This window comes from Terrapene carolina, unplaced genomic scaffold (genome assembly GCF_002925995.2).
Source record: "Terrapene carolina triunguis isolate 2854851 unplaced genomic scaffold, T_m_triunguis-2.0 Scaffold62, whole genome shotgun sequence".
NCBI lineage: Eukaryota > Metazoa > Chordata > Testudines > Emydidae > Terrapene > Terrapene triunguis.
The window spans coordinates 59,049,915-59,075,507 of record NW_020664413.1 but is presented as its reverse complement, the minus strand read 5'-3'; the positions used below and the strand labels follow the sequence as shown (position 1 = coordinate 59,075,507).

General features: G+C 44.4%; 1 protein-coding gene across 1 annotated transcript in view; it reads right to left on the bottom strand.

Annotated features, from left to right (window-relative positions):
* Positions 1-25,593, bottom strand: part of NRP2 (neuropilin 2) — a 122,959-nt gene that overhangs the window by 85,203 nt on the left and 12,163 nt on the right. Inside the window, exon 2 of the mRNA XM_024206359.2 lies at positions 17,889-18,066. Within this exon, the coding sequence (XP_024062127.1) occupies positions 17,889-18,066 (178 nt within the window). The remainder of the gene's footprint in view (positions 1-17,888; positions 18,067-25,593) is intronic.

Below are 25,593 nucleotides of genomic sequence, written 5' to 3'. Positions count from 1 at the left end.
CACACACACACACACACACACACACACACACACACACACACACACACCACCAGCTCAGTCCACAGAAGGCAGAGATGGGCCCAAGACAAAACTCCAGATCCAAACACCTTCAGAACTTGGGCAATTCGGGTCCATATCCGGAAGGAGATCCTCAACTGACATCAACAGATCTATGTCAGTTTACACCAGTTTAGGACCTGACCCCCTAAATTTAGTAGTAGAAAGCCATCTGTAACAACATGGATAACAATGGCTGAACAACACATCTTTTCATTTTAGCCATCTTTTATCATCAGAAGGGACTTCCTGGTGCTCCTTCTTTGATTTCATTCAGAATGTTTACCCCGCTGTATTAATTAAACAGAATATCCCAAGGATACGGATTGAATAATCTGCTACCTCTTTAAACTGATCCGAATAAAGGGTGGAATTTGGGTTATTTTTACCACAATTATTTATTTCTTTAGGTTTTGATCAAATTAAATAGAAGCTCTAATTAACCAGTAATTGAAGTAACTGGAAGGAAATATATATATATTTATTTATATGTTGATTTATTACACGCCCATCAAATAGTATGTAGCTGTAGGTGTACAAAAGTTAGACAAGCAGTAAATGCTCAAACAACATGGCCATGTAACCATTTAGTTCAACATATATATCATACCAAATGTGACATTATAACAAATAGAGGCAGTGTGGCCTAGTGAACAGAGCTCTGCCCTAGGACTCGGGTTCTATTCCTGGCTCTGCCTCTGGCCTGTCAGGTGATGTCACTGCTCGGTGCCTCAGTTTCCCCATCTGTAAATCCAGGATAATGATATTTATCTTTGTAAAGCGCTTTGAGAACTATGGATGAAAAGTGCTAGATAAGAGCTGGGTATTATTATCATTACTCTATCAACTCCTCCTAAAGCACTGGGTGAAACCCTAAATGCAAATACTGGGGAACTAATTGCAAATTTATGCCTAAGTTAAGCACCTGCAGCCTGTATTCTGGTGCTGTTTGGCACATAGATGCCCAAATTCCATTTGACATGCCTAACTGGAGATTTGTAAGCCCAGATGAGGCATTTGGGCGCTCAGTGTGGGTGCCAAAGTTTGGAAACCGCACTCTGTAATTCACATCATCATCATCAGGCGCACACACTGCTGAGAGAAGCAACATAAAAGTGACTGCTGATAACGAGGTCTAATTAATCACATACAGAACCTTGCTGTGATCAGCACTTGGGCAGACACCATGCTAAGTATATATATATAGAGAGAGAGAGAGAAATTAAACCCTCAAGGCTATTAGAGATGGGCCCAAGTCATAGAATTCAGATCGGGGGTAGCCGTGTTAGTCTGTATCCAGATAGTTAGTCTACTATCCACTGGACTCCTTGTTGTTTTTGAGAATTCAGATCTACAGCCAGATTTCAAATCATCCAAAGCTTAATGGTGTTGGATCCTTACCAGTGTGCAAAGACCACTCTGTCTATTGTATAATGACCAATATAATCTTATTGTTTCTTTGCATTCCCCTGTCTGTCTGTATCCACCTGTTTTTCTTCTCTTACAGTTACATTGTAAGCTTTTGGGGGCAGGGATTGTCTCTCTGTTCAGTGTTTGTACAGAGCCTGGCACAATGGAGTCCTGGTCCACGACTAGGGCTCTTAGGCGCTACAAATAAATAATAATTCTGGTTTTAGTTTGGCCCATTAGAGATAAAAGCCCACTGTGAAATTCTCATCTGAATCTAAAACTCCCACTAAACCCCTTGGAGTGTTCCTCTTGCCGCAAGTCTAGTGGCAGGGTAGCACTGGTATCTCTGTGTGGCAGATAAGTAGTTTTTACATGAACATCATGCAATCTTTACACACTTTCTCTCTCCTTTCTGTGTTTAGTCTCTGACCAGCCTACCATTATTTACAGAAAACTACCCATCTTTCTTTCTCTGTTTATTTGCTTAGCATCAACCTGTGAAAACAACATGCTATGCATCTTCTCCGGGAGACAGGAGAACACAGAAATGTTACACACTGCCAGGCTTCTTACTTTCCACTTCGTCACAAGATCCTCTATTTGGAAACTGAGAGTTGAAAGAAGAAGTAGCTTGTTGGACACAGAAGGATTCTCATGTGACTCATTCCTGTTCTGCAAGACACACATACATCATTAAGCAACAGCCCCAGAACTAAATGTGCTGCTCAGAAAGGACCGCAGTCCGGATAGGCCAGGTCTCACTCCTTTCAGGGAGTTAATCAGGCTGGACTCCAACTGAAAAATGCCTGAAGCTAAAGTGCTATCTATACTTGGCCAGGCACTGAGTTAGCAATAACTAGCCAGCCTATAATTTGGTGACAAACACAATTTGGCTGGCCAGCGTGAAAGAAACCAAATCACATTTTAAACCTCCTTTAAAAAGAGTGATCTACCAAAAGAAGAGCATGCATGGGGCTAGATCCTCAGCTGGTGTATGGAGCGACACTGATTTACACCAGCTGAGGATCTGGCCTCACACGGGATATCTAAGCAGCTTCCATTAGCGCATTAAGCAACATGATTAACATCTGTCACATGTGGTTTGTTCTCTCTCTCATCCTCTCCCCAGGGGAAAAAATTGTATGTGCAGAGCAATGCTTTGTTTTGGTAGGGTTTTGTTTCTCTGTTTGTTTCAACCAGAGCCCAGCAAACAGAGGAGACCTTTTTTTTCTAGTGAATATCTACTCAAATTCAAAAGACTTTTTTTTTCTAACCACCTTTGCAGCCCTTTCACATTCAGTGAATATCTGTGTGCTCCCAAGTTAACTAGCATGAATTCTTGAAAATTCATCAAAAGTGAATTTCAAATTGTACATCTGATTATAAAATTTGCCATTTGTGCTGAATAGGTTGGTTTACATCCCCGTAAGTCAAATCGTGTCGTTTCTGTTCTCTCGTTTATATAACTCAACAGCACAGCAGGAATTGTGAGTTCATGCTGTCTCCGTGACATAAATCAACCAATCAGTATCCAGAAGAAAAGATACATGACTTATGACATCAAGCAACACATTATGAAATGACAAGATCTGTAACATCCTGTAGACCAAGAATTAGTGAATAATTTCAAAAAACAAATAAAACTCGTGAATTTTGCAATCTGCTCAAAGACAATTTGCAAATAGAAAAAAAAAAGGCTAAATTCATCTAATGAGTTATTCATTGGGGAATAATTGCTCCTCTCTACATTAAAACATTTGGTCTCATCCAAGCATCTAAAGAGGAGTTTTCTCCTCATGAAACTAATCCTTAATAAATCAAATCTTACAACCAACTAAATAAGTCTGCGGGAGGTCGAGAGATCATTTTTGCCAAATGTGGAATTAATATAAACACATACGGGATTTTTGTTGTTGTTGTTAAAAATCTTGGCCCAAACCCTGCAGTCCTTACTCAGGCAAAATTCTCATTATGTTTTTACAGTACTCATAAACAGATCAGCAAAGTGGGACGGTAGTCACACCAGGAGATTACTTCTGCCAGAATGCACTATAAGAGCAAGTTAGACTTCATGCTTGATTCCTTAAAAGTGAAAGAGCAAATATGTTCATTCCAAGAATTCACATACTAAATTGAGAATCTAGGGCTAACTTCCGCAATGGAGACTGCTCATTTTCTTTCACACTTAGGTTCTGCCCACACACTGGCCCAAGCTCAAGGACGTTGTTAAATGTACTTCTGTTATACTGGGGTCACTGGCCAAACCATGTTAAAATCTGGTTTCGCTAGAATTTTGTTTACATCGAGTTTAAACACAATTTCCAAACTTGGTTCCTTTTCCAGTGTGTCGGGGGGGAGGGGGTGGAACCCTTTGGACTTTTTCAGCACTTACAGTTTCATTTCCAGACGGTTATGGAACAGCTCATTGTTGGGTGGGGCAGCATAATGGCATGATGGCACCTGAACTATCTCAGCCAATCACAAAACAGCTGGTTTTCATTCATATGCAATACTATAATTCCATTGGTTAAGTAAACATAGCCCAACACAAGGCACAATTTTACTGGTTAGCTGAACTCCTAAGTCATATCTGCACAGAGGAAACTACTGTCAAATACCATAGCCAATTCCTATTCCAATCCCCAACAAGACAGCGATGCAAACGGTTTGCCCAGCAGTCAACACCCATTACAAGAAAACGTGGTCAAGGGATTAAGTATGTTTTTTTACATGGATGCAGACCACAGTCTACACCAATGGAACAACTACTTGCAACAACAGCTTAAGGAGGAAGGGGGGTTACTGGGCTTGAAACAGTCTCAAACACAGGGTTTTGTTTATTCTCAGCATTGTACACACATCATTGGGTGTTTTGTGATGCAGGGAGTGAAAGTCGAAGTGCTTCTGCCTACCTAGGCAATGGGGGGAGAGAGCAGGGAATACATGCTTAGCTACTCTTCTTGAAATTGTTTAACAAAGTGAGCCAGAAAACATCTATCACTTACAAATGGTGTTGCAATTTATTAAAGATTCTTTCTTAACAGAAAGTGACCTTGCTTTACCGGTGTTAAGAGAGTTTTTATAATTCAGTATAAGGCCTTTTAATGTCTCTACTACTTTCTTTTTTCTTATTGCCAGCCTGTCTATTGCTCAGTATCTTGCTACTCTGTGTTTTCTCCGGTTTGTAAGCAGCTTTGGTGTTAGCCCTTAGAACACTGAAGGCCAGGTTTGGGGTTGCAGGCATTAGTATTGTAGTACTGTAAGGTTACACTGGCAACCAGTTCATATGTTGGAGTGAATCCAGCTTGCCTCACTCACAGGAGTAGTCTAAGTGGAATCAGTGTGTGACTATCACAAACCAACCAAAGTCCTGCTGCCCCGGTTTGCACCTCGGTTCTTTCTTGCAACTTGGCCCCAAAATGGCACCCAGACAGGCAAAGAGCTATGCTGCTCCTTGGGATGTGGCTACACCAGTGCTTCCTCCTCACAATCGACCTGAGCCAACATACACCTCCACCCTTGCATGGTCCCATAAAGAGACAAAGTCCAGAAACATCAGTATACACCTAGCAAGAATGTAACCAGATACCTCTGGGCTCTCCAGCAGACTCACCCTGCAGCTACCATGCTGAGCAACACAGCCAAAAGTGCAGAGCCTAAATTCATGTTGCTCAGTGCAAAATCAGAGATCAACAAACCTACTGTCAACCACATCCTCCTAGCTGCTGAGGCCAGAGTCATTCAAACATGATAAGATAACACTGCAGGGACATGTAAGCAAGTGGTAGCAGGAGGAGGAGGGGATGCAGTCACTGGGAATGGAAGGCAGAGCTTAAAGCAGGACAAAGAAGAACACATAGACCCTCATGACTGCCCAGCGTAACCCCCGTGCCTACCACGAAAGCCTGAATTATAATATATGGAGATATACCTGTCTCAGAGAACTGGAAGGGACCCTTAAAGTCATCGAGTCCAGCTCCCTGCCTTCACTAGCAGGACCAAGTACTGATTTTGCCTCAGATCCCTAAGTGGCCCCCTCAAGGATTGAACTCACAACCCTGGGTTTAGCAGGCCAATGCTCAAACCGTTAGTTTCCCAACTGCAATGGTCACATGCAAAACTTTAGCTCGGATGGTATTTTCTCTACATTTTTTACTTTCACCTTTTTAAAAAGGAGAGAGATTAGATAAAACTGACCCTATTTGCAGTTTATCTCATGAAACCACGCTTGTGATCTAGAGATGAGAACTAGCCGCGAAGTTATAATCTCAACTTTCCCCACATTTTATTATTAGTTTTATTTATAGTAGAAGCATTTCCATGGTGCTCGTGACTGCAATATCTCAGCACCTGGCAAACATTAATGAATGTATCCTCAGAAGACCCTGGGAGGTAGGAAAGTCGAGAGGATTGGTGACTTGCCCAAGGTCACACAGGAAGTTTGCAGTGGAGCCAGGAATAGGATCCAGACTTGATTAAACAGATTACATTATATTAGACTAGTCTAGGCTACATAGACAGACCAACAGAAAGACAGACAAATAGATACTTAGATTAAATCCAAACATTCTCAAATTTGGGAATGGTCAATGTTGATTTAGGCCTCCCAGCCCTGCACTCACGCCTTTGTCCTGTTTAGCACAGCATGTTCTACTGTAAGTGCTCATAATAGGAAAAAATTGGAAGGGTGTGTGTGTGAATCACTATTATATTGCAAATTCTCGCCCGAAAGGGCTAATATACTGCCAGCTATTGCAGGTATATTGGAAGACTGCTTAGCCAGAACTTTTGCCAGCCAATTTAATTGCCTCTTTCACAATCAGGGCCGCCCGGGGGGTGGGGGGGCAAGTGGGGCAATTTGCCCCAGGCCCCGGGCCCCACAGGGGCCCCCACAAGAGTTTTTCGGGGCCCCTGGAGTGGGGTCCTTCACTCGCTCTGGGGGGCCCGGAAAACTCTCGCGGGCCCCGGGCCCCCAGAGCTTCTTCCGCTCCGGGTCTTCAGCGGTAATTCGGCGGCGGGGGGTCCTTCCACCCCGGGACCCGCCGCCGAAGACCCCAGGCTCCCTGAATCCTCTGGGCGGCCCTGTTCACAATATCCCTTTTATAAAATCCTCCGAAAGTTGTGGGTGGTTTTTAAACATGCTTTAAGAATATCCTATTTCATGGTGATGATGTCAGAGCTGAGAATCAATAGTTTTATTAAAAATGGTTATAGAACAGCTCAGCATTAGGTGGGGAAAGAGGTAGGTGAACCAGCAACTCAGTCTAACACTGATGTTTTGCGGCAGGCAGAATTAATGTCAACTGCATGCTGGTTGGCTCTGTCAGTTGCTCTGATGTCACCACCCAACATTGTGCTTTTGCTTAAACCGCTTTCAAATCAAACAGAGGATTTTGGAAGCGTGAGGATTATAGAATCTTAAGCAATAGCAGCATACAAATAACACAAGTCAAACTGTTGCAAAAGGTGCAGGAGATTTTTAAATTGCATATTTTACGGTCATGATGTCACAGGCATGAAAGTAATCTTTCTGATGACATCATAGCAAAGAACTTATATTTGCTGCCGGTGGGATTTTATCTATAGCCATTAGTTATAAATATGGCAGATGGATTTGACTTACCTTGGTTTTACATGGGTGTAATTCATCAATTTATGTGGAGTCACTCCTAATTTACATGGGTCTGAGAGCAGAACCAGGCCTGATGTATATTGGTATTTGTATCTATAAATTGGTGTGTAGACATAAAGGGTGTGATTTTAGTCTGCAGCTTGTATACTCATTCATGCAGTGCACAATGGGCATAGAATGCTACTAATTCAGAATGGTGGTGTTTTACGCCCACTTTGCTCTCATTGCAGGGCAGTGGAGTAGCAAAGCCCAAAGGGCCTGATCCTCATCTAATGTGCAAATCAGAAGTGACTTCACTGGAGTCAATGAAGTTACAGTGGTTTAAAACTGGTGTAAGTGAGAGGAGAATCAGGCCTAGAGTTGTGTGGTGTGTACGTGGTATTATGGGGTTTTATGAACAAACAATTCTTCCACTCTGTTTTGGGTTATTCTCTCAACTCTTCCTAACTTAAATGACCAGAACTTCTGAGAAGAGAGAAAAACTAGCCATCCAGGTCAGGCAGTAGAAAGAGAGAGAATAACCCAAAACAGATTGGAAGACTGCTTCCAAAATGCCTCAGAGACAAAAATAAATAAATAAATGGAAACCACAAATAACATCTATTTATAATCTTTGTTTTTTTTCACTGCCATGAGAGCAGTGCCGATGTAGAGATTCTTCCAGCAATTACTGTACATTACGTGAAATCCAGCCAAATATACCTTGCAGAAAGGAGAATCAAAGATTTTTAAAACTGCTTCTTTGGCAAGTTTAGACTCAGATGAGAATTTAGTTCCAGCTTCCCATTCACTGCCCCTCGCCAAAATGAACTCTGAATACTTCCCCCACATTTGTTACCATCCCTTCTTCAGGCTGCATTCCTGTGGCAGATCTCAGCCGAAAGGAGCGTTGGAGGAGAGAAGAGCTTGCATCTGGGACATATCTGGAAAACTGTTCATTATAGAAAAAAATAAGATGTGCTAATGTGCACGTTAGGGGTTTTCTGCAGGCTGTTATTCAGGAGTTACACGTGGCTGTTTAATTTTATTTCTGTCTCTAAAGCCATCTCTATACATTCCTCACCTTTCTATCTTTAGCTTCGGGGCTCTTTTGTTGCAAGAAGTCTTTAGTATTCCAAAAAAAAAAAAAAAAGAAAATCAGAATGAAAACAGGAATAAAATGGATTAAATACTTCAAGGATCACCCCCAGCTTCCACACTGTTCTACTTTGTTAATATTGTAATAGAATTGAAACAACTCACAGCCAATCCTGTCACACAGACACTTGAGAAACTCCATTTGCACCTCCCTGCTTCTGCTACAATCCATTTGTGGAGAAAATTGAACTTTGTTTTCTATTTCATGTTACTGTCACCACTCACTGGCGCTTGCTCACAAGCAGAAGAAATATAATAAATAAGAGATAATAATAAGTAGCAGAAGGTTCACTGAAGAAAAGTACAAGGCAGTTGGTGTCATATCACATCCACAGACCTGGGCCTGATTCCTCACCTAGGAACGATGGAATAGTTCACAGTCAGAGTCAGGTGGGAAGTTTGTCGCTCAGGCCCACTACTACCTCGAACCCATTCACGCTTTGTTGCTTACTGCGCAGCCTTTTGTTTGTTTCACTCTTGGAACAAATAGAGCACCAGCCACATTAACCTAAAACTACGAGAACCCAAAAATGATCAGCTCACCCTAATCCTCCTAGCAGTTTGTTTCCCACCTTCCCTGTAATAGTCCTGTCCTTAATGATGGTATGGGAAGGTCTTCCAATGGCTGGTCTGCTAAGCTGACTTCTTTTGCTCAGCAGTTTTTCACTCTCCTCTAGTTTACATTCTGGCTCCTTTTCTGTCAGAGGAATTATGAAGACATTGCTCAGTTTAAAAGCAACCCTGTTACAGTAAGGCTGGACTGAAGTTCTACTCTTTCTCCCTCCTTCTTAGGGGCTGGACTGGTTGTGCAATTGACAATGTCTATACATTAGGAAAGCCACTTACTGTATTCCACCATACCCTAGAGCACCATCATGTATTTGATAATTTGCATATAAACCTGCACATCCCAGCCAATTAGATACAGTGCAATGCAGGGATGGATCAAGCCAGGGTGACTCAGATGCTAAAAGCATCCTGACTTGTCTGGTAAATATCCTGCAGTTTGGCCTGGCTAGAGTACAATTTTCAAATGTTAATTTTGCACACCAGCTAGAAATACAGGCCATTCACCAGAAAGCAGGCAAGAACACCGGGATCTGTATCACAGGAGAAGAGGCTGGATGAGGATAGGACCTGCAGTGGGGAGAAAGCGTGTCCCTTCTCAATAGTCCTACAGTAGAAAGTCCATCTCCTGTGCCAGTTGAAATCCACCCTTAGCACAATAGCTGAAACTGCAGCTTCCTCAAAGGTTGTGTCTGCACTAGAAATGTTCTTGCCCACTATTCCCAATGGTTAGTGCTCCACAGACACTAGCACCGGGCCAAGAACTAGTACAGACTAGAGATAAGCATTTTTACTGCCGGGTCACATACCATGTGAGTACAGTGTCTGCATGAGTGATAAAACAGTCTAATGGAAGCAAGGCCCGAGAGGAACAAACTTGGGGAAAAGCAGAAGGAGCAGTGGGTGGGAATGTGAAGTAGATCGATATATTTCCTCTTATTGAGGAACGATTTGGAAGTAGGGTGACTATAATCTATCAATCCAGGCAACTGAAATCTCCCTGCTCCCCCCACAAACAATGCCCTGCTACTTCTTTGTTCAGAGATATTTATTTCCTTTACTATTAAAACAATCCTTTGTTTCACTCTCTCACTCAGTCTCCCCCAGCATGTCTGTTTTGCCCTGACAACTCAGCCAGGGAGCGTTACACGCCTTTCTCACCCTCCAAGGCTTTGGTTCAGCTCCATTGACACTAAAGGCAAGAGAATTCTCTGTGTGTATGAGGAATCAATTACTTCCTCTGACACTCTATTACTATAGCCCTCACATCTCCAGATTCCAGATGAAAAGGGAGAAGAAGGAGGGGGCATGGGAGGGTCGGGGTATCCCAAGCTGCCATAATTAAAGAGACAGAAAGATGTCTCACTCCTTGACCACCTGCCCGAAACTGGAAGGCGCATGGCAGGAAATGATCACAAAGGAAATCCTAAGAAATCAAATGGAGCAAAATAACTTTAAGCAAGCCACAGCAAACACAGGATACTGTGGGTTCTTGCCCCTGTAATAATCATGTGACACACAGGCGTGCTGATAAGGGACCAATATTTATTTCCCGCTGATAGCCACCTGCCACAGGTCAAGACTACCAAAGATTAACACCTTTGTCAAATGTCAGGGTCAGTATCCCAACTCCTGGGGCTACTGTTATATCTTCCCCTTTTATTTTAATAAAAATGGAACTAAAACATTACATTAGCATGCACAAATCAAACAACGGTCCTAGGAAAGAAGTCAAGGCAGATGCCCTGATCCCCCTAACATTTTAGCTCTCATTGGATGTCTGTCAATAACTACTGGCTCTGAATCCCACTGAATTTCTGATGCATTGGCCACTTCTTGTTCTCATGGAAGTTCCTCATGTGAGGAACTAAGGAAGATCTGTGAACTGCAGTCTGTGTTTGTTGCGGGTGGTGTTTCTCACGATCAGTGCCTATGCTCCTTGTGTCAGCAAAGGAGAATTCTGAATGTCCTCAAGAAAGAGTCACTCTCTTCCTTGCTTTTATTTTGGGATCTTCTGTTCCTCCTGTAGGACTGACCCTCAGTGGCAACTGTGGCACGTAATCCTGACCCACTTGCAAGAAGGGTCACTCTCTGACATCCTTGGTACAGGATCTTGTTCTGATAGTTTCCCCAGGATTAATTGGCTTTGGCTCAAGAAGCTTATTAGATACTGGCAACCTTCATCTCTGAGTTGTTTTGACTATTAAAAAATAAAAGCCCCGAGTTGCAGTAGTCTAACAACGCTCTATGTGGATCCCATGAATCTTCCAGGGCTTCTTTCTTTAAAGAAAAAAAAAATCAAGTTCTTTGCTATTTGTAATGATTTTTCTACTAACCAGCATAGTGAGGGTCTGACACAGTGTGCTCGAACTGATATGTCAGTGTGGCTAAAATGAGCTAGTCATGAACTGTAGGCCATACCTGTTATTAGCCCATCAGGAATTGCACAGCAAACAAACTGATTTACACTCAGTGTGTTATTACATTGCTACTCGATGTGTTGTGCAACAGCTGCCTTTCAAATAAATTTTGAATGCTAGTCTCCTAATAAGAGATAATCTCTCTCTTTTAATTCAAATAGATCCATGCCACCCTTGGAAAATCAAAAATCTCCTATGGTTCCAGTGACTCTTTTGCATTCTGCTGCCTTTGTTTATTGCAGATTTCACACTTGATGGTGAAACTCATGTCTGGTCAGAAGAGGACTTCTTGGCCTCTGTTCTTAGATGAGCAATGTGCCTGGTGCTTAGCATTCTGACCTGATGCTGTGTGTTATTATGACATGGTATCCTTTGTACAGAATTCCCTCATTGCAGGAACTCCACCTCTCCTTATGCTTGGAGCGGGCTATGAGTTAAATACTGTCTCCCATTTTACAGATGGGGAAACTAAAGCACCCTACGTGATTTGCCCCAGGCCACACAGTAAGCCAAAGATGGAGGCAGCAGGCAGGAATAGAATCCAGATCTCTTAACTCCCAGTCCTACATGTTAACTGCAGGATGTTAACACGTTAACTCCTTTCTCCCATACATAAATAAATGTCTGAAATCATAAATTAAGAAACTACATGCAGCAAAGGTAGTTGCAATCTCATTAAAGGACAGCTCCAATGCCCCTAAAAGTCAGTGGAAAGGCTTATACTGATAGCAGTAGGCTTTGTATCAGGCCCTTAAAGAATACATTTTTATACATATGGCACCTTTCATACAGCCTCAAAGTTCTCCACAAATAATAATTCACTAATCCTCATAACAATCCTCTGAGATGTGTAAGCATTATCATCCCCATTTTGTAGAAGGAGAAACTGACACAAAAAGAAGAGACAAGTGATATTCTCAAGGTTACACAGCAAGTCGGGAGCATTGCCACCAGCAGAACCCAAGCACGCTGACCCACAGCCACTAGTATTTCTCTCCTTGTGGTTATTGTCCATTTGTTTTAATGAGACTGCTTCATTACTTTTACATTGGATTTTCATTACGTGTGGTCAATACAGGATACAAGAGGAAATACAGAAGAAATACCGTCAGGCTAGAGAGTGACTGTGTCGGGCAGCAGGAATCCCCCTTATTCTTCCATTGGGCTGTCTGGATCTTGGGTCCAGGTACACAGGAGTAAGCAGGGCTATTCATTTGCCTACTCCCTCCTTGCAATAGGTGACCAGTGCCTTGGCTCTGTCCCCTTCCTCTCTACCCAGACAAGCTGAGCGAGTGCAGTGTGAGTAGTAATTTATTGAGGAGATAGGCTAGCAGTAAATCACTACCCCCCAGGTGCCAGGATGAAACAGGGGCAGAACGGTGACTCAGAAGTATGTCTCTGAGGCCCACAGGGGCAGTGTCTAAAGCCACAATCTGGCCCTTAATTTCTAACAGTTCCAACAGGGATACACGTACAGAACCAAATCCTGACCTTCCTGTGCCCAGCAGGCTGGGTAAAATAGTGTGGTGGGATAAACATAGCAGCACTTCTTCTGCCTCATCAGTGTCTGAAGAATTCAAACTATCCTGTAAGGATTTACGACTGAGAACACAAGCACAAACTGATTCAGAGCTGGCTGTATGCTTCTGTTGACAGTCAATGGGCCACAATAACTCAAAGAGTCAGGTGAGCTGTTCCATTCAATTCAGTGGGTGTTAACTCTGAAGACTAATGCAATGTTTAAATGTCAACATGGTTGACTCATTTGCTGTTGATTGTTCTGGCAAAAGCGCCCACTTACCCAGGGATTATGAATGGGGATTGGGATGGTGGCAGAGTTAGGTTACAGCATGCCCCAGTTTAACCACAGATTCCACTGCAGACAGTGCTGATGTCCGAACAGCTCCAGCTCAAAACACTGTTTCTGCCTGTCCAGCCCATAAACCTACAAGCAACCAAATGCCTTCACAAATGTTTCCTCTATGATTTCCCTTCCCTTCATGCTTAAAGTTGAACTCTCCCCATTGTTTCATTCACAGAAGATACAGTATGGTCGCTTACTACGTCCCCTCAAAACACATCTCTCTCTAACATTATTCATATATTTCTATTTTCTAGGGATTTTCCCAATTCAGAAAGAAATGGCATTGTTTCTAAAATGTTTACTATTAATTCTGCATATTTTTCAAAACATTTACTAATTAGTCACCTATAATTGCTGTCTTGTCTGCTCTTTAACCTCTGCTGATGGAAGGAAGATTTCTTGCAATGTTATGTTCTTGTGTGAAGGGATATGGTCAAGGGGGCTGGGCCTAAAATTATAGTTGCGAGCTGTGGTTTGGTTTGTGGGCACTCACCCCCACTTTGCATTGACTCTGCCCTGCTCTTTTCTTGTGAGCACACAGAATATTAAAATCTACAGGTCTCAGCCCGGAAAGCAGAATATTTTTGTTTGCTTGTTTCAGTGCCCAGGTTGCTAGAAATACTGAGAGAGGTTCATGCAACCACAACAAGACCTTGCAGGCTAACTGGACTCTAGCTTGATGTGTCTAAAGGGATCCCATCCCACATCAAACACCCACAGCTTCCATGGAACACACAGCAGCACGGTTGTTATCATTGGTGTCTAGTAGCAAAGGAGATGTGTTTTGGTTGATCTAGGAGTCATGAGCCCTGGGGTCTACTCTTGGCTCCCTGACTGACGAACTATATGACCCTAGGCAAGACACTTCACCTCTCTTTCCCCTCCCACCCTTTGTGTGTCTTGTCTATTTAGAGCAGTCACTCTTTGGGGGTGGGACTGTCTCCCCTTCTGTGTTGGTACAGTCTAGCACCATGGTGTCCCGATCTTAGTTGGGAACACTAGGTGCTACTGTAATACAAATAATTAATCAGCAGCAGAGAATTTGGCTATCAGTCAATGCTGCTACCCCCCTTTGGGGAAACTGATATTTTCCAAGATCAGCAGAGCAGCTTTAAAACAAAATATGAGACATGTGTAAGCTGAGTTAAATTATGGGCAGGTCAGCACAAGACTGGGAGCACTGTCCCTTTAAGTTCTGTTCTCCTCACAGCAGGGTAAATGTGCATGAATTTCCCATAGTACTTTCTACCGTACCCTTCTTCTAAAAACAGTTTTCATTCACGATGAGGCCACTCCTTTGGATCCAAATTCGGCGGAAGGTCCAAACTCTGTGGCTCAGGCTCATCTTTGGTTTTCATTCTGCCAGCTCTCTGAACAGCCACCTCTCACAAGGTCCAAACTCTCTTGAGATATATGCCTTGTTTGGCATGGTACCACCAGAGGGGGCTACAAGTACTCTTGTTGAAGCCAATACTGTATGTGAAATCATCACAGCCAGAGACAGCATGTCCATTGGGTTATTCATAATTCAACTGCATTTCATGTTCAGAAAAAGTCGACAGAAAAAACATGCTGGGCTGTTTTTTATGTATGTATATTTTTAGATAATGCTTTCCTGGTTAAGCTGTTATGACTCGAATGAGAGGTTCTTTTGTTTATAGTGGGAGCAGGACTGTTCCACTATGATGTGAAATGAATATGCTTCCACCCTGTTTACACAGAAAAGACTTGGAATTCAAAGGCAGCTCTACCCAGTCTAATCCTTCAGCACCATTAGTTCAGCAGAGCAGTGGATGGTAGATTTCAGGAGACAATCTCTGGAAGGGGCTTTTAACGGTCCAAAGAGAAACGTAGCTGGAGAAGGGACACGTGACTGGAAAAGGTGGCTATAGAATGCAGTGATTCACGCAACACTGAAGCTTCTGAGTTGGATTTTCCAAGCAAACAGCACAGACTGAACAGAGAAATGGCAATTACGAAGGATGGGGTAGAACAGCCACTTATAGAGAAAAATCTTCATTTCTCATCTATGGGAGGCTGGTTCAAGTCTCTCCTGAGATCAAAATAAAACTTGGCATGTGCAGGGCTGCAGGGCTTACGCAACGCAATGTGACAGAATGGCAACCTTTCACAAAAGCAGCTTGCTCTTTTCAAACTGGATACCGCTTCCCGGTTCAGATAGCAGACACCCAATCCCACTGCATGGGACTGAAGAGCAGCAGTAGGAAACCGGCAGCTGCACTCGCAGTGCTGAGAGGAAGAAATGGCGAGCAGACGGGCTATTACAATTATTTCCGAATAGTTTGGCTGGTCTTAACCAGAGCGTCTCTCTTTCCCTTTCCCCTTTTGCTCCCGGCTTTACTGCTGCATTATTGCGTCGGAAGGGCAGCACAGACAATGGCCTGTTTTTTCCAGGCTTTATTTTAGAAAGCGCCCACCCTACAAGCATTAAGATCCTGGCTGTGACTAATACACAGGAGGAGAAAATAACAGAAGACGGCCAATTTTCTTTGTTTTGAAGTGCTTTCCAAATTAAGGAGCTTCTTTGGAGCAGGGATGAAGCAGAGAGAGAGAAAGGCCTTCGAGGGCTTCAATTACACCAAATTATTCCTTTCATGATGGGAGGAGTGTGGAGGGGGGGGAGGCCCAGTTACTTCCTAATGTGGCTGGACACTGCTTAAAAAAAGAAAAAGAAATATGGGACTGAACAGATGTGCCTCCAAAAAAAAAAAAAAACCTGGCAAAAGAGAAAATGATTAAAATAATCAACACTGTGGGAGAAACTTCTTTGCAGTGATCTCAGAAAGCTCACTGACTGAGCCTTACCCAGGAATTAACACGTATTTAGTGCCCCTTCCAACACCAATATCCCATTCTAACCCCAGCCTTGCACCCCTGTGGAGCTGAAGCAGGCATCCAGGCCCTTGCAGCTCAGAGAAGGAGGAGGCGGAATCAGTGGTGTGGGCATATTCCAGAAGTGTAACTTGCATTAATTACACACATGCACTCGTCCTAGAACAGAGATGCAGGCAATCCCCAACTTCAGCACTCTCAGCCCAGCACTGATCCCTACTTCCTAGGGAGCTACTCTGCCTCAAGAATTGATTCTAACCAGAGACCACGGCGGACAGCAAATTCTCTTGCTGCTCACAAAACTCCCTCCACCTAGAGCCTTATGCAACCAAAAGTACCAACACCAACCTTTCTTCTAAGGCAACAAAATTGCTCACACACAGTAAGAAAAAGAACTTGGATAACTAGCTGTAATAGTGACAGCTGGTGGTGCTTGCCGCAACTGCATTCTTATCCCCATTTTATAGATGGGAAAACAGGCACGACGTGGGGCAACAGTTTCAGGGTCAGATTTTCAAGTGCTTACACCCGCAGCTGGGGACAGCTTTTCAAAATGAGCTAAGCTCCCACAGACTGCTAAAGGGCCAGATTTCCAAAAGCATTCAGCTTCCAACATACTCGGTTCTTCTGAAAGCTGGGGCTGCCTGTGGGAGTTAAGCACTTTTGCAATATTGGGCTTAACTTGCCCAAGGCAACAGAACGAGTCAATGTCAGAACCAGGACTCTTAACTCCTACTACCATAGCACACTCCCCTCTATATACTCAAAGCTAATATTACCAAGCTCTTACAGGGTTTTCATCAGTAGATCTCAAAGTGTTTTACCAGGGAGATCAGTACCCATTTTACAAAAGGGGAAACTGGCACCCAGAGAGGGGAAATGACTTGCCCAAGGTCACCCAATAGGCCAGTTGCAGAGCCAGAAATAGAATCCAAGTCTCTTGAGTCACAGTCCAGTGGAACTATAACATTTTATTACCATGAGTTTTGGGTGACTGCATTTAGCCGCCCGTAAGTTAAGCAGCTCTGCCTAAACGCACAACAATAAAACCAGGATCACTCCCTCACAATTTTGCTTAGATCACCTGTGTCCCTTAATGTCCATGTTCAGCCCCCCTCCCCGCACTGTACATGGGCCTGATCCTGCAAAAGTGCTGAATTCCCTCAACACTCACCGACTTCAGCCCTGGTTGGATCAGGGCCCATGTGTATATAATGGGCCACATCCTCAACTGGTGTAAAGCAGTGTGCTTCCACTGAAACCAATGGAGCTATGCTGATTTACACCTGCTGGGGATCTGGCGCCATAATTTTTAATCTTCACCTAAGATTTTGCTGATTGTTTTGTGTCAGTGGGCCTGATCCTAGAGTCTCATATGTGGATGCTTTCATACATCAAAGGAAATACTGTGTGCGGAAAGACTGCAGAATCAGCCCCATTTTAGGAGACTCTAAACTTTTCCACATTTCAGACATCTCAATAGTTAGTCATGGACTCCGGAGGGCACATACTGATTATAAATCCACAGAGACCACATCATTAATTCAACCTTTAATGGTGCCCATTGATACTGTTAATTATTTACTAGCTGCTAATTGATTTTCCTGGATATCCCGCTTCCTGGTCTCTCCTTCAAAATCACAATTCACCAATTGTGGCAGAATCAGCAGCAATGCAGGGAACAGAACCCAACACAGTCTATGTACCAAGGATCGCTACCCAAGGCTGGGATTTAGACCCTTTCCTTTTGAGTGTGACAGCCTGCTACAAGGTAAGCCAGACTCTTGCTTACTCTGAAGGAGGGTGACATAATGAGGTATGCTTTGGAGACTGGGTCCATCACCCAGTTTCCTGTTTCCAGGAGTGCTTGGTCCTGACATTTCTAGATTAAGAGAGGAAGAGGAGGAGGAGCAGATTATCTAGTAAAGAAGAAGAGGAAGGCTCTTACTTGCAGTCGTGTTTCTCAATTTCAAAATGAGGGTTGAAGTTGAGGATAATCTTCTGATTTGCTTCCGGGGCGTAAATGACCCACTCGCAGTTCTGGTGGGAGGGGTAGTCCTGTGGGTATTCCGGTGAAGTGATGTAACCAGCATCCTTTGAATTCAAACGACCCCCACACGACTGAACTGCAAAAAACAATCAAGAGAACAAGTGGCTGAAACTGGCTATGAACTTCAAAACATTCACATTTATGCCTTTGTTTGTCTGATAAAGAATGTTTAACAGGCCTTTACGGCAGTGCGGTCTGCAACTACAAAGCTAATCACTGGGTGCTTCCAGTGAAGGTGATTATTATATACCGCAATTCCTCCCCCCCCCCATACACACACACATACCACATTTTAGACAGACCAGAAAAGAGCCATAAACGCTCCTCCCTATGCAATTACAGATTTATTAAAAAAGAGGCAGTGAGATATCAGATCATTTGGAGCTGCCTTTATTTTCTCCCTCTATTGGCTCTTTTACAAGCTTCCTATGGCACTCTTCCATAGAAACCACAAAGGCACTGTACAAACATTGCTGGATGAAAATGCACAAAATACCCCTGGCAACTTAGGGAAGTAGCATCATCCTAACGTTGCAGGTACGGAAACTGAGGCACAGAGGGTTAAGTGACTTGCCCAAGTTCATACAGGAAGTCTGTGACAGAGCCAGGAATAGATCCCCAATCGCCTGACTCCCTGCCCCGTGCTTTAAACCACAAGACAGTCTTTCCACTCCCTTCTTCCTGCCTCTCTTCTAAGCACCTCTCCTCTCAGTTTTGTCTCTCTCCTCTTGAAACACTTCAAGCCACGGAGCAGTTGGAATTACAGACTCCAATAATCAACAATGGTGGTTTTGTGGCCCAGAAATAGCCTGGTAACAATTACATGTTGAGCAAAGGAAGCACTTTCAGCTTTGGGTTATAACAGGCCCTAGAGGGCGATTTCATCTTCAAAAAACATTTAATCTTATGAACACCACAAATCTGATTTATTATTTCATTACTCGCTGGGAGGAAAATCTGCATCATAGAATCAATTGATAACATACTAAGATTCCTAACAAAGTATCTTTCTACAATAGACATCTATAGTTTACATTCCTTGATTCCCTCAATCCCAGCAGAGCGGCCATCACTGCCACCACTGCGTGCCGCCGCTGGCTCCATTCAGCCGATAGTGCTGCTCCAACGGCGGCTGCCAACCAGATGATGCTAAGCCAACAGCATCAAGTGGCTACGGAAAGTGCTTGTGTCGCCTTCCCAGATGCAGACACTATTCAGACAATAGTTAAGTCACTCTTGTAGCCTGATTCCTGGTTCAGAGACAGGCTTCCTCCTCCCTGCCACACCCAGCCTGGACTAGAACAATGAAATAGACATAGTGGACGCAAGTGCATGTGTGTGTCCATTCATTCCCAAGCTATAAACCAGCCCAAGCCCACTCTTGTTAACAGACTGAGTGACCTCAATTGTCACTGAAGTCGTATTTGGGAAGTGTACCACCCGCCACTGAAAATGTGGGATGTTTGTGAGCAAAGGCTGAAATTCCTCACCACCAGGCACACTTACCCTTGGGAAGGTTTTAATTTAAGAGCCACAGCAAACCAGGAGGAAAGAATAAGACAAAAGGGGGGTGGGGTGGCGGAAGGAAATGCCTCCGAGATTTTGCGCCGCTGGCATCAGTCATGCTTCAATATCACCATCTGCATGAAGCGGCAAGGCCTTGTGAATTATAGATTACCTCTCAGCAGCCACCCATCAGGACCGGATCTTCTTCGCTACAGGTGCAGTTCAGCCATTCCCCAGCCTGGCAATATTATTGTCTGCGCCATTTCCATCTTAGACAAACAAACAGCTTGTCTAGAGTTCAAATGCACAGGGCAAAGAAAGGGCACGCATGTAGCACTGCACTAAAGCCATGCCTCCTCCACTTGTTCCAGCTCTGATGTGCTAATCTGCATTAGATCACAAAACAGAGCCAGGCCATTTCCTTTAAGGGGGATGCACAATCTTGTACTCACTGACAAAGCACAGGAGGGAGCCTGATCTCTAGCACAGATGAACAATTACACCAGGTCTTACACAAAGGCAGAGATAATTAGCCCATCACAAATGAGCCCACTTCTGAAAGTTACTCCCGCGCCTCTTTAAGCAAACTAAATTACATTCCTCTGGGTGCTCTGTGTACTGCATACACTGCAGGACCGCACTCATACAGGTTTTGTAACATCTTGTTAGTCAGTGCAACTGGAAATTTAGGCTTATCCTTTGGGAAGATTTAAGGCCAAGATCCTTAGCTGGTGCAAACCGGCCTAACTCCGTTGATGCCAATGGAACTACTCTGATTTACGCCAGCTGAGGATCTGGCCTTAAAGGTGTCTGAATGTGGAGCAGCAGCTGCCCTATAGGCTGCAGAGGGTGTGATTTTCCAATTTGTATGCTCCTCTGCCAGAGCTCTTTGCAGGAAAACCACAGCCCAGCAATCGACTTGCTCCATGCCGGTCTTTCTGCAATGAGAACCGTGCAGCCAGGTGGGATGGTTCTTAAGACATCACTTCAACTTAACCCGCTGCCTCTTCCCTGCAAATTCCCTGGAAAAAGAAAAAGCCTGTGCTGCATGCAGACCCAGCGGTGAACAATAGCGACAGGAAGCCTGCTCAAAGGAGGAGGGGTGCTCTGTCCTTCCCACAAAGGAGTAATCACTTCCTTTGCCACAAAACAGGACTATTTTTATCCCCTCCTACTTGTTGATGTTCTAAACCATATTCCTCCTTAAAAATAGCTTTCTCCTCGCACCTTAAAGGGCATCGCTGTGACTTTCCCTTTCCCCAAATAAAACAAAATCCTAAAAAAAAGAGCACGTCAAAACAGTTAAGAGCTGAGGACTCATAAAAACATCTGGTTTTGTTCCACAGAGAGCTTGCTCAATACAAAAATATTTACAAACGCACATTCTTGCGCAGATCTCTTTCCCTCTCTTCTGAAGCACATGCACCTACATGTGGCTATGTGGATTTTAGACAGATAAGTGCGCGCCGGTGTGTCTGCCTATCTGTTGATGCCGAGATATATATGTGTGATTCACACTTCACTCATGTACACACTTCCATACCCTCCCATAAAAATCCACACATCATTTGCACACTTGTACCCCCTGCTAACGAAGATAAATAGTCAAGCTGCAGACTGCTTTTCTTGGAAAGGGTGAAGTCTTGAAGCAATGAAAACAAATTCAATCCTTCCACTCATCATCATCCTCTCTCCAGCTTTTTCAACATGCTTACTCACTAGTCTGGTATCACCAACTAGTCACAGGATTCTCGCACCCTTACTCATGCTGAACAACAGAATGAATACTCCAGAGGCAGTCCCAATAAAGTCAATAAGACAACTCATGCATTAAGGAGATCCACCATGTGAACATGGGTATCAGAATCTGACCTTTCTTCTTTCATTCTTGGCTGATAAAATGAGGTAAAGAAATCTAGTTTCACCCCAAATCTTGGGTTCACACATTTCCATGTAAACCCATACCAGGTAGACAGGGCGGGACTGACCAGTCCCATGGGCTTGATTCTTATCTCCCACCAGTTTTAACCCTGAGTATTTTCACTGACTTCAGTGGAGATACTCCTAATTTATACCAGGTAGGTGAGATCACAATCAGGCCCAACAGTTTTACACCCAAATTCCTTTTATAATTAAGTCTAAAAGACAAAATGTAATTGAACTGAATGACACAAACAAACAGATGGGGTGGGGGGGCTGCATTTCTCAGCTCCATAGATACTAGGGAGATCAACAACTGTGTTTCTCTTTGTTACTGTTAGAACACCTCACCTGCAGGAACATGTCACCTACTACTCTAACAGGGCCAGAGGCTGCTGTGGCATTCCTCCCTTAGCAGCCCGGTTGAAATAAACAGGGTTGCAAAGGGTATACACCACAGCAGCAGCTGGTCCATAATCAGCACTTAGATACTATGACGGCGGATATTACATCAGCTAGATGAGGCCTCATAAAGCAACCCTGTCTGACCAAATGATCTAATGGCTTCTTGGGGGGGGGGGGGGGGCTAGACAATTTGGCGCTGGTGTCAGTCCAGCTTCCAGTGGACAAATGCCCTCACCACAAAAATGCACCACCAGAACGGTCACCCCTTGTTGGCAGCCCCAGCGGAGCGGCCAAGTACTGATGTGCATGAAAACTGAAGGCTAGTTTACATACTGCGTTGAAATAACAGTGTCATTTTAAGCCAGTTCAGCTTAATTGGTGAAAAAGGCTGTATGGGTGTTTGCATTTCAGCAAAAATCAGGCTTGTTTCAATTTAGCTTAAGTCAATTAAGTTGCCTGATCTTTAGATTATGTATTAATTATATTGATTACTTAAGAATCCCTAGTTATCACTTTGAGGGTTGACAGGTCCTTGCCCCAAGATCAGGCCCAGTATTATTCAAATTATGATATAGTTGGGAACCCCGATGTGCACAGCTGCAACACTCACACTATAGGAACTCTTCTCTATTTATAAATATAGTTTATGAATACATTTAGCACAGTGACAACACCCCAACTCAGTAAGGTAGATAGAGATACTACAGAATGTACATCTGCACGTCCATATACTCTCATCATCCCCTGAAGTGTTAGCCATCACCATCACCTTCCCTTCATCACCAGTGGCCATCATTCTGGCACCTCCCAAGGACTACATCTCCTTCTCCTACTGCCCCTCGGCTGCGATGCCACTTTTATAATATGTTACACTGCCGTTATGTTTGATGCATATTCAGTAGGGGATTTTTCCCCTTTTCCTTATTTGTATTTCCTCACTTTACTAATATCGAAGCGGCTTTTTCCTATAGGTTAGTATATCAATGATCTCAACTTATTATCATATACGTCAATTCGTTACCATGGCCCTTTTGTGGGTAAGTATCACATTTGTTATTTCTGTCCTAACTGGTTTTTTTGGTTCTTTCCAAATTCCAAGTTGTGATGCATCATGAACTTAAGAAGCCCCCTATGCATAGGCGCCAATTCCGTGGGTGCTCCAGGGCTGGAGCTCCACAGAGAAAAATTAGCTGGTGCTTAGCACCCACTGGCAGCCAGCTCCCCTCCCTCCCCCCCACTCCCGCCCACCAGTGGCCCCCGCCGATCAACTCCTCTCCCTCCCTCCCAGCGCCTCCTGAACGCTGCAGATCAGCTGTTTTGCAGCATGCAGGAGGTGCTGGGAGGGAGGGGGAGGAGTAGGGAGGGGGCGTGCTTGGGGGAGGGGGCAGAAAGAGGCGGGGTGGAGTTGGAGCAGAGGCGGGAAGAGGCTGGGCGGAGGTGGGACCTTGGGGAAAGGGGTGAAGCGGGGGTGGGAAGAGGCTGGGCAGGAGTGGGGGTTTAGGGAAAGGGGTGGCGTGGGGGGTGGCCTGGAACTGAGTGGGGGTTGAGCACCCCAGGGAAAATTAGAAGCTGGCGCCTGTGTCCCATACCAACCTATTTCAATGCATCCTCTACGTTAAAGGTCACCACCATATATGGACCTTATGCTTTAGCTCATCACCATCTCTCTAGGTGAAAAGTCCAAACAAGTATGCGAACTTTGCCTTAGCTCAACATACAGGATGTAGCCTGTAGGTCCCTTGTGTTACAACCAAAATATACTCTAATCTAAACCTATAAAACAAATAATCAAACCCATAAGAAAATAAGAAACTTAGAAGAAAAGATGTATAGGCAAGTAAGCAGGTTAGCCTTAGATGTATCTCATGTACCTGTTATGTACGTCAGTTCATTGCCAGGAGACTTCTGTGGTGACTCATGTATCTGTGGTCAGAACTTCCCCTTTAACCCTATTATCAGCTCCCCAAATACTTTGGGTTTTCTGTTGGGCCGTTTATCTGTGCAAAGTTTATCTGTTCAACGTTCAGAGGCCTCAAGCCTTATGCTAACTTGCTGAAGCTAATGTCTTACAGAATACAGGCCTGTGGGTTTCTTGCATTACTGCTGAATATAATGCAAAGCAGTGAATATAATAAAGGCAAGCTAGCCCACAGGCTTAAGCTAAACAGAAATAAGACACTCTTAAACCGAAATCACAGATTTAACTAAACTGGTGCAAGTTTGTGTGTGGACAAGGCCTGAGCCACACTTCCAGCCCAAGTCTGTCAACACAGGTCAGGACTTGAGGCACGTGGGCTGGGCAGGGTGAAGGAAGCAGGCACTGCTGCCGCACAAGCTATGTGTGTTGTATGGATTAAACAGAAGACGTCAGTCTTCAGCATGCCCTGGCAGCTTTCACCAGCCTTAAATTCACTTAATAAAATTAAAATGAAACGTTAAATATTAGCCAGGTCTGCTAGGGGCCCAGTATGTTCCGCCACTCAGTAGCTAAATGCGCTGTTTGGAAACCGCTCTCCCGTGCTCCCTCCCAGGCTTGCTGGAGGAGGGGAGCTAGATCTAGGGTGGTGGGTCAGCAGGGGAAGCAGCAGATCTCTGGCTTGCTCCTCCCCTGCCCTCAATCACAGGGAAACTTCTCTAAACCAACTCTACAGTGCTGCCATGGCTCTGGTGGGGGCGGGGGCAGCTGCTCTCCTGGGCATCATCCTCCCTCAGATCCCCAGGGGAGTAAGATCATTCCAGCATGACCTTACACTGCTTCCCCCGCCACACTGGGAGTCTGGGACTGACCCTGGAAGGTTGATGGGAAGCCCATGGTAATACAGCTCCCTGAGTACTGTGCAATGTAATGGTGGGGAACCAAAGGCCTGAGGCATCACATAAAAACATTGGACACAGCACAAAGGCTCCAGCCCTCCAAAGGTGTCCTGAGAACTGCAAGGTTTCCCCACACAGCTGGGTTTGGCGAGCCGAGATCCTTGCCCACTCCGTGGTGCAGAACATATTTCCCCTCATCTCCCCATGGGAAAATTAGGAGAAACCTCTCCTGTCTGAAATTCACTGGCCAAGATCAGCCCCTCACGTGCATGTGCACACCACTCCCTTTGAAGTTGGCCTGGCAAGCATTACACAAGTGGATCAAAGCAGATGGTTGGGCCCAGGGATCTGCCTAAGAGATGATATGAGAGTGCTCTGCCGCCTTCGAACGCTCTGAAATCTTGAGAGAGAGGGTGTTCTCCCACTGAGAGAGTTTTCTGCCAATTAAATCACACCCGATTTTGCTGACATCAGAAGAGCAGGGTTCAATGCATCCTCTGATCTTGGATGCAAAAAGCAACGGCCAACTCCAAGTGTAACTTAAACTTACCCTGGCCAAAGAGGTGCATTTCAAAACAAACACACATGCTGCAGCCGCTCAGAGTTGGTGGCTTCCAACAAGAAACCACCAATAAATCTTTTTGATTCACTAGGGTCATATTTGGTTACGATGCATTCATGCAAAAATAGCACATGACATAGGCGCAGCTCCTGCTCTCATACCCATTCAAGGAAGGAGACAGAGCTGAGACATTCCAGCACCAGGTAGTCAGTGGGAGTTCTGCCTGCACCAAGAGTGAGGACCAGGATAGGTAACGTTTTGTGGAGAGTCACAACCAGGACTTTAGAACCACCAAAGAGGAGGCTGCTGCCCAGAGAATCCTTTGGCTGAGCCCAGTGCATGCTGGGACAGGACTTTGGGGGCGTAACCAGAGCCATGTCAACACACACACTGAGC